At 39.5% G+C, this 10,494-nt stretch overlaps 1 protein-coding gene across 1 annotated transcript in view; it reads right to left on the bottom strand.

Moving 5' to 3' along the window:
• Positions 1 to 1,940: 1,940 nt before the first annotated feature.
• The window catches only part of BBOX1 (gamma-butyrobetaine hydroxylase 1), a 77,382-nt gene continuing 68,828 nt past the window's right edge, over positions 1,941 to 10,494 (bottom strand). The window contains exons 7-8 of the mRNA XM_024118888.1: positions 4,201 to 4,367; positions 1,941 to 2,426 (exon numbers count right to left, since the gene is read on the bottom strand). Of these exons, the coding sequence (XP_023974656.1) occupies positions 2,266 to 2,426; positions 4,201 to 4,367 (328 nt within the window). The 3' untranslated portion in view covers positions 1,941 to 2,265. The remainder of the gene's footprint in view (positions 2,427 to 4,200; positions 4,368 to 10,494) is intronic.

The raw sequence follows: 10,494 nt of genomic DNA, 5'->3' as shown, positions 1-10,494 counted from the left end.
AGTCCTTACCCTCAGCTAGGAACCATGCTAAATGCTTTACATTAATATTTTCCAAACTTCTCTGCTGATGCCTATCACCGGGGATCTTTGCTCAAAATACAGTTCCTAGTTCTTAGCCCAGATCCACTGAGTCATAGTCTTCAGGGACTGAGTCTGGGAAGTTGTATTAAACACCCACACTCACATACACACACACACGACTCTTATCATCTGAGAAGTTTGGGAAAACACTGCTCTACATGAACTTTTACTTAATCCACATAAAAATTTAATGAGATAAGAACTGTTATTAGTCTCATTTATAGACAGAAATCTGAGGCTTAAGGGAAGAAGTTATTTGTCCAAAGACACATAGTTAACTGATTATCATTATTACAGTTTGAACCTAGGCATCCAGTCCCAGGATTTACAGCCCTGCTATGCTCTACTCTCTCAGTGCCTGCACTGTGATCACTTTCAATTCTCTGTGCCTCTTCTGCCCTTTGACTTGGAAAGTCATTTTCCCATCTTTGCCAGGAAAACTACTGTTAACACTCATTCAATTTACACTGAAGCTTTCATTAACCTCCCCAGTATTGGTTGCCTTCCTATGAACCGTTCTGTTAACATAACACATCGTCATCTACATCCTTATCTGTTCCTCTACCAGACTATAAGCAGGCACATCCCAAGTCCTTCTATGTCCTTAGTCTAGCAGGGTGCCTGATATATACCAGGTATGTGATTAAATATCTGTCGAATGAATAAAAATGTAACAAGTCACTTTAGTGTTGCAAGTGCTTGTGGTTTAGATCCTGTAAATGGACGGAGCTAGGGTTACTCCAGAAACTTATTTGTTTTCAGGTATTGAATGCAGCCTCTTCAAATCAAGCCATGCCCCATTGAACTTACCTGTTTTCATTCTAGGAGTCTCTTAGGAGAGGTGGGACTGAGAACCCAACCCATTTCATTTGAAGTATAGAGGAATCAAACATGTGTGGTGTACTATAGTAGCCCCAGGCAAGACCAGATGATGGGAAAGGACAAAGAAGTCCCCAGAAAGGGGCAGTGTTCCAAGAGAAAGAGGATCCTGGGCAGGCGATGTGGACTTACTACCAGAGTTCAGAAAATAGAGGGGTGTGCTGACATAGGCCTAAGACACTTTTGATCCAGACTCCAAGTGCCATGGGCACACTATGAGTGTGAAACAAAAGTTAAAGCATGGATGGAAGTAGTGTTTTCACTTGGTCTTAAGGTGAGAGGTAGAGCTCTACAGCGGTGGCAGTGATTAAGACTTTTGAAACAGGAGGCTTGGTTAGGTCCCAAAATGTATGGACTAAAAATCTATGTACCACCAGGATTTCAGCAAATGGAAATGCTGAGACTCCCCTTTTCGGCAGGAAGGGACTGGGCACAACCGGAGTGGAAGTTTCATGGCTGGTGGTGACACCTGTGTTCCATCACTGGAGGCAAGGCAGTGGCCATATAAGAAGCCAAGACCAGCAGGTCAAGCTGTCCAGAGGTTAACAAACATCATGTCCACTTATGAGTGTTGTATGCATTTTGGTTCTACCTTTTCTAGTTATTAGTTGAAGGCAAGGAGTGAGGAGAACTGATCCACGGACAGGGGTAAGCTATGCTGGCAGTCCTTGAGAGTATTTATTTCTTGCAAGAGCAACTTGGTGGGGGGTGGAACTAGATTTTCTTTTCGTTTGGCATATTCTTGGGTTTGGTATCATAATTTAGGTATTAAAAGAAATGCTGAGATCACCAGGTTGGTGAGGTCTGGAAATTGGGGTCACGTAATTCTGTAATAAGAGTAAACAAAAGAGATCTTTGAAAATATGAAGCCTCTTCCCAAGTATGCTAGACAGTCATATGCAGTCATGAAAAATGAGACCCTCCAGGCAACAGAACAGAAACATGTTTCGAGACAAGTTTTATTTGAAACACAACCTTTATTTGAAACAAAAGCTTTATTTAAAGGAAGCCTTACTTGAAGAAAGACTTTGATACAAAACTATTTGAAGGCATTCTGGAGACTCTCACAGATGGGCAAAAGAAATTAGATCATATATGCAATTGGACAGAAGAGATGCTTTATTTGAAAAAGAGAGACCATGGCTACAACATCTAAAAAGTTGGCAGTGTATATGACTACAAAGAAAAGAGAACTCTTGTGTTAAAGAAATTAATGTGTTACTGACACGGCTCATGGCCTGTGAAGACAAATAACCTTGCCATAACTTATAAAATACACTCACTGGAATCTTATTGACAGGAGATTCAGTTTCTATTCCGGACACTCTGCCTTAAGATACGAAGCCTTGACATGACCACATCCCAGTCGGCATAAGCTCCTTCTAGATGGCGGGATATCTCAGTTCCTGCTTCATAGCTCCGTCGGCCATGAAGTAAGCGCCAGTTATCAAAGGTAATCACATCACCTAGACAAAAGATTTTTTTCAATTTGAATATAATTCTGTGTGTAAATGATTTGCTGAGCTAGAAAATGTAAACTGCAAAACAGCATTGCTACTTGGTTCACATCAAGACGCAATATGTTTATTTCTTTACATAAAACTGCACATTTGCTTTTTCATACAAGTCAGGCCCACTGAATGGAGACTGCTTTAGACCTTTTGACATTTGAACTACATAGCTTGGGGGGCCCTTGTAGACACTTTTATAATTCTTACTTAAAGTATTATCTCTGTCTAAAACATTTGAATTGTACTTCCTGATGGTTACTTATCTCTTACTCAGAAGTGGTTTTTTTTTTAATTGAAGTATAGTTGATTTATAATATTGTGTTAATTTCTGCTTTACAGCAAAGTGATTCAGTTATATATACATTCTTTTTTATATTCTTTTCCATTATGGTTTATTACAGGATATTGAACATAATTCCCTGTGATATATAGTAGGACCTTGTTGTTCATCCATTCTATATATAATAGTTTTCATCTGCTAACCCCAAATGTCCAATCCATCCCTTTCCCCAACCTTCTCCCCATTGACAACCACAAGTCTGTTCTCTATGTCTGTGAGTCTGTTTCATTTGTGTCATATTTTAGATTCCACATATAGGTTCATTTGTGTCATAATTTAGATTCCACATATAAGTGATATCATATGGTATTTGTTTTTCTCCTTCTGACTTAAGAAGTATTTATTTCTACTTTAACAGCTTCAAACAATTATAAGGGTAGTGACATTCTCGGCTTATCTTTCATGTTCCTAGTATTTTATGTACATAATTTCTATGCCTCATAAAAATCTTGAAAGGAGAGTATTATCTCATATTTTCATACATGAGAAAACTGAAGCTCTGAGCAGTTGAGGCACTTGCCAGGAGATACACTTCCATTGAATGGTGAAGCTTGAGTTCCAACTCCTATTTTGGGGGTATTTTTCTCCCATGGTATTTCCATTTTACATGTTACTGCTCTTAAACTCAACTTGGTGTTGACTTCATAGCAGCGGATTTATGGAGATTTCTAGTATTACCTTATTATACCAAAGATCGATTCAAAAAGTAGTCACACATGAAAAGTATCTTCCACTTGGCCCAATCAGCAGGAGGGAGAAATTATGCTTTTTATTTTAGATATCATAAGCCTCAGGTTTGATGTCACTTTATTGAGTAGAGATGGTCCAGACAAACCATAGTGCTTTCTGCTTCTTTATCCAAGTGGCTGGAATACTTCAAGTACTACTTTATTTCAGGTAGCACCATGTTTGCCAGATCAGATAAGTGTAATGAGTAAACCCTACTCATGTACTTTAGAGTGAGGCTCATGGAGATAATTTTATTTATTTACCAAGATAGAAAAATTAAGTACAGGTTTCAGTTTGTATTGATTGGCTATCAAAATAGAAAATATAAGTCATCAGTCTTCATATCAGACATGAGATTTTATTTGGTCTGTAGCTTGTCTTTCAATATTTATTCTTTAGTTTAGAGGTTATTAAATTTTTGTGTGCTTAAGGATTACCTAGGAACTTATTAAAATGAGTATTTTAAAGTCTGGAGAGTCAATTTAGAGGAAGGGTAGGGGCCAGGAGTCTGCTATTTAAGCAAGTTGGCTGCTCACCAAGATTCTATTGTTAGTGTTCCACATGCCATGTTTGAGAAACACTGCTCTAGATATTGTGCTAAATGGTTAAGGTTGAAGAAAATCCATTCTTTCAGTTGTCTGAGAAAATGTGTTCACTGACCTGGATTCATCTTGAAAATAAACTTGAATTCTTTACAATTCATGAGGTCAACAAACTCCTTCAGAGCAGCATAAAAAGGCTGAACTCTTTCAACAGGTACGTCAAATAGTGTGTCTCTAGTTGCATTATTGAAGTTGATGCGAACCACTTGGCCTTTATCGTCTAATCTATTTTTCAAAGAGAAAAAGTTAAAATATAGAAGTCATGAAGTATCTATTTACATTTGTAAGGGTCATTTCATCTTGGGAGATATTTCTGAAATACAATATTAAAGAATCCAAACACATGTACAGAAGATATTAAGATTATCTGGGGTACAATGTATTCATTTGTTTTTTCACATATTCATTTAGCAAGAATTTTTTGAAATCTTACTATATAAGTGTCAGAATTGACTCAAATTAATTTAAATTAATTTGTTTAGGAAAATAAATTCATTCTTTAAAACAGTAGCTTTTACATATTAAAATATTTTTATGTTACAGTTCATAGGTCAATCACTTTATATGTTTCTTCTATGGAAGTTTTAAATATGATTTTACTGGAACAATATTGGGAAGAAAAATTTGCTTTTTAAAAATTGGAAATACTCTGTTCTATTTCAATCCCTAGTTTATAGATGGGGAAACTGAGGCACAGAGAAAGAAGAGTCTAGCCTGAGGCACATTCTTTGGATCTTTCCATCTATACTATGTATCTTAGTGTATAGGCTTCTAGAAGACTGATACTGAATGTCATTTAACATTGTATTCCCAGCAATTAACATAGATCCTAGATATAACAGGCAGTTATTAAATATTTATTGCATATGTAACTTTGTATATATTTTTTCAGTACATTTAGAGAGTACCAAGGTCTTTTTAGTACCTTGGGAGATCCTAAACTTGTAATCTCTATATTCTTTTTTAGAATATAAATCATGATCATGACAATGTAACATAATACTGTTTTCAATGTAAGAAATGATAACATTATTTCTAAATTTAAGTTTGCTGTTTATAATTAGCAAGGCATGACCATTTAGACACAGAGACAAAAGGAAGAGACAAAATTTGTTTTTTAGCTTATTCGGAAGGTGAACTTTTATCCAGTTCGAAAACATCAATCAACTTTACCTTTTCTTTAGGTACAGGAGGGATGGATAAAAACTGAAGGTGGGCAAGGATGGTGACAAAGTACCAAGAATTACTGCTGGGCCAGCTTAGGAGGTGGAAATGCGAACCAACAGCTGACTGATGGGTCAAACCGAACAGACTGTCACATGTTCCAGGGGTTTGGTGACACTGATTTGGGGTCTAGATTACACTTAGCTGGCTGCTCACACAGAGTGAACCATTATCAACAAGCTAGGTATGGGAGGAAGGATGCAATGGCCTGTGGTATACAAAGTATGGCTATCTGGGCCCCTGTGCTTTGTGCCTCAGATTAATAGTCAATCCTCTGAGCCAATGGCAAGTGTAATGATAAACTCCTCTAAGAAATAGTGATTAGCAGCAACTCTTTGCTTATTGAATAGTGACTGAAAACTACCTATTGAAACATATAGGGAAAGTATGTAAGAAAGGAACAGGTTTTCAAAAAAGGCTCTTAGAACTTGAATTTATATATATTGATAAAATACAAATATGACTGAATAGGCAGTGAAGGGCCCTCCCTTGTTGCCCCATCTTCTCCACATAGATAAATGATGCTATGTAGCCTGCAGGTTGTGGCTTTATGAACAAAGAATCAAGGAAGAGGTCAGTCAGCAGAAGAGACTGTGGACCTCTGGGTTTGAGGGGTACAAAGGACGTGCTTGGCCTTTCAATTGCCCCATTAGTGTTCATACTGCTGGTTTCAGACCCCTGTCACAGTTTCTGAGGGCATTTTGCCTTTTCATCTTATCTTTAAAATTCTAGCCTGACTGCTCCTGACCCACATTCCCTCCTCTCCCCCTGCATTATTTTCCATACATATACCAATGACACCCTTTGTGTCATCCTCCATGATACTGACAAGTATGTCACATCTTTGAAACTTCTTGGGGTCTTCCATCCCAGCCACTCTGGGGATGTTTTCTTTTTTCCACTAACACTGTAATTCTTGCATGGGAATGGTTAGGCTAGTTATGAGCTCTCTCTTTTGGAGTCCATGTATGTATCCTCACATATCTTTGAAAGGAACTTCGTGATTCATTAATCTCATGAAATCAGAATTGTGTGTCCCATGGTACATTGTATTAAGTTTTCACTTCCCAGAGTTCACACATGTGGGCAAAAATAAGCAATTTCTCTCGGTGTGTACGTGTGTGTAACACAGCCTCTGTCTCTTTTCACCTGGTATCTACTTTCTATATGAGAAAACAAGAAACAAATTTGTTATTTAGCATTCTCAGTAATGACCTTAGGAGAAATAGAAAGTAAATTTAGTTATGAGGTCTAGAGAAGATGTTATCCTGAGGATTGAAGAATGTTAGAGGAGATGAGTGGCTGGCATCTTGAAGATCAACCTAAAATGCAAAATTGAATCTTAGTAAGCAGGATGTTCTGTGTGCAAAAACAGAATGAAAGGAAGGTCTTGATGCAGGATTATATGCTGAGGAAGGGTAAAAAGCCCCCAAAGATGAGGAATAACCAGCTATGTATTAGCTATGCATAAAGGACAAGCATTTAAACATAAACAAGCAACATGGTGACTGCAAATTAGTAAAAGCAAAACATCATCAGTGATGCCAATAAAAGAACCCAAGGCAAAGACTGTAGAATCATCTCCTACAATCCAAGTGGATGCCTTGGATACGCCTCGTTAGTTAAAATATTATTTCTCATTGAGAGATATGATGTAAATTTGTTGTGAGAATATAACTATGGTCTTGCCCACCACATCACATTTTATGCAAGAAAAATTTATTTCAGACTTTAAAAGCATCTCAAATCTTGCAAACGGATTATGTTCCCTCCTTGCTTTGGTCTTTAGAAACTCAGAGCTGAAATTAAAATCTATCACCAGTAAATGTGTTGGATTATGAAAATTATGGCTAGCTAAAATTTATTCTGCCCTTTTTGATCCAGACACTTTGACAGGGCTGTCTGTATATTATCTCTATAACTCCCAGTACAATTGTTATGTGGAAGTATTAATATCACTTTTTTTTTTACTGACAATTCTCCTTTTCGTGGTTTAGCAAGAATAAGTCACTTGACCAACAACTCACAGATAACAAGAGGAGTTGTGTTCATGTGACTGAATTTGTAACCAGTAGGATGCAACACTATAGCTTAATCTCACTATTATTTTCGTCCTAGTTACTTTGTTTTTTATTGTACTGCATGATACTTAACTTTCTCAGCAGCCTCCAAGATCTTTTTGTATTAGATAGGACATAAGCATCTCAAAAGACTTAAAAGATTTAACCAGCAGGAAAATTAACCCAAACACTCAGGGGACCGAGGCCCTTGATTAACTGAAAACTCTCTTTGTTTCATCTCCTGTTGTTAAAAATACATTTTAAGTGAATTAATGTTAACCACTTGATATTCTCTATGGATATCCCTGAGACCTTGATAACGGCCAAATTCTAGAATGTTATTGCAAAAAATAACAAAAGCAAATTATGATGATAGATATTCAGTTGATCTCACTCAAGGAGACCTTCAAGATGGAGGAAGAGTAAGACATAGAGATCACCTTCCTCCCCACAAATACATCAGAAATACATCTACACGTGGAACTGCTCCTACAGAACACCGACTGAATGCTGGCAGAAGACCTCAGACCTCCCAAAAGGCAAGAAACTCCCCACGTACCTGGGTAGGGAAAAAGAAAAAAGGAAGAACATAGACAAAAGAATAGGGAAGGGACCTGCACCAGTGGGAGGGAGCTGTGAAGAAGGAAAGGTTTCCACACACTAGAAGCCCCTTCGTGGGTGGAGACTTCGGGTGGCGGAGGGGAGAGCTTCGGAGCCATGGAGGAGAGCGCAGCCACAGGGGTGCGGAGGGCAAAGTGGAGAGATTGCCGCACAGAGGTTCGGTGCCGACCAGCACTCACCAGCCCGAGAGGCTTGTCTGCTCACCGCCGGGAAGGGCGGGGGCTGGGAGCTGAGCCTCGGGCTTCAGTCGGATCCCAGGGAAAGGTCTGGAGTTGGCAGAGTGAAAACAGCCTGAAGGGGTTAGTGCACCATAGCTAGCCGGGAGGGAGTCCGGGAGAAGTCTGGAGCTGCTGAAGAGAAAAGAGACTTTAGTGCGCCACAGCTAGCCGGGAGGGAGTCCAGGAAAAGGTCTGGAGCTGCCAAAGAGGCAAGAGACTTTTTCTTCCCTCTTTGTTTCGGGGTGCGTGAGGAGAGAGGATTCAGAGCACCCCCTAAACAACCTCCAGAGACGGGTGCGAGCCGCGGCTATCAGCGCAGACACCAGAGACGGGAATGAGATACTAAGGCTGCTGCTGCCACCACCAAGAAGCCTGTGTGCGAGCACAGGTCACTCTCCACACCTCCCCTCCTGGGAGCCTGTGCAGCCCACCACTGCCAGGGTCCTGGGATCCAGGGACAACGTCCCCGGGAGAACGCACGGCGAGCCTCAGGCTGGTGCAACGTCACGCCGGCCTCTGCCGCCACAGGCTCGCCCCGCATCCGTACCCCTCCCTCCCCCCGGCCTGAGTGAGCCAGAACCCCTGATTCAGCTGCCCCCTCAACCCCGTCCTGGCCGAGCGAAGAACAGACGCTCTCAGGTGACCCACACACAGAGGCGGGACCAAATCCAAAGCTGAACCCCAGGAGCTGTGCAAACAAAGAAGAGAAAGGGAAATTTCTCCCAGCAGCCTCAGGAGCAGCGGATTAAATCTCCACAATCAACTTGATGTACCCTGCATCTGTGGAATACCTGAATAAACAATGAATCATCCCCAAATTGAGGCAGTGGACTTTGGGAGCAACGATACATATATATATTTTTCCTTTTTCTCTTTGTGTGACTGGGTATGTGTATGCTTCTGTGTGTAACTTTGTCTTATAGCTTTGATTTGACCATTTGTCCTAGGCTTCTGTCTGTCCATTGTTTTTTTTTTTTAGTATAGTTTTTAGCACTTGTTGTCATTGGTATATTTGTTTTTTCATTTGGTTGCTCTCTTCTTTATTTTTCTTCTTTTTAAATTACTTTTTAATTATTTATTTTAAATAATTATTTCTTATTTTAATAACTTTATTTTATTTTATTTATTTTTCTCCTATCGTTCTTTCTTTTTTTCTTCCTTTACTTCTGAGCCAAGAAGGTGGGAGAGCTGAGGTCAGGACATTGGTCCGCTAGAGACCTCCTGGCTCCACGTAATATCAAATGGTGAAAGCTCTCCCAGAGATCTCCATTTCAACGATAAGACCCAGCTCCACTCAACAAACAGCAAGCTACAGTGCTGGACATCGTATGCCAAAAAACTAGAAAGACAGGAACACAACCTCACCCAATAGCAGTGAGGCTGCCTAAAATCATAATAAGGTCACAGATACCCCAAAACACACCACTAGACGTGGACCTGCCCACGAGAAAGACAAATCCAACCTCAACCACCAGAACACAGGCACTAGTCCGTTCCACCAGGAAGCCTACAAAACCCACTGAGCCAACCCTAGCCACTGGGGGCAGACACCACAAACAACAGGAACTATGAACCTGCAGCCTGAAAAAAGGAGACCGCAAACACAGTAAGTTAAGCAAAATGAGAAGACAAAGAAACACAGAATACATGAAGGAGCAAGGTAAAAAGCCACCAGACCAAACAAATGAAGAGGAATTAGGCAGTCTGCCTGAAAAAGAATTCAGAGTATTGATAGTAAAGATGATCCAAAATATTGGAAGTAGAATGGAGAAAATACAAGAAAAGTGTAACAAGGACCTAGAAGAACTAAAGAGCAAACAAACAATGATGAACAACATAATAAATGAAATTAAAAATTCTCTAGAAGGAAAGAGTAGCAAAATAACTGAGGCAGAAAAACGGATAACTGACCTGGAAGATAAAATAGGGGAAATAACTACTGCAGAGCAGAATAAAGACAAAAGAATAAAAACAGTTGAGGACAGTCTCAGAGACCTCTGGGACAACATTGAACTCACCAACATTTGAATTATAGGGGTCCCAGAAGAAGAAGAGAAAAAGGATTGAGAAAATATTTGAAGAGATTATAGTTGAAAACTTCCCTAATGTGGGAAAGGAAATAGTTAATCAAGTCCAGGAAGCACAGAGAGTCCCATACAGGATAAATCCAAGGAGAAACATGCCAAGACACATATTAATCAAACTATCAAAAATTAAATACAAAGAAAA

This window comes from Physeter macrocephalus, chromosome 16, assembly GCF_002837175.3.
Source record: "Physeter macrocephalus isolate SW-GA chromosome 16, ASM283717v5, whole genome shotgun sequence".
NCBI lineage: Eukaryota > Metazoa > Chordata > Mammalia > Artiodactyla > Physeteridae > Physeter > Physeter macrocephalus.
This window is presented reverse-complemented; position numbering and strand designations above follow the sequence as displayed.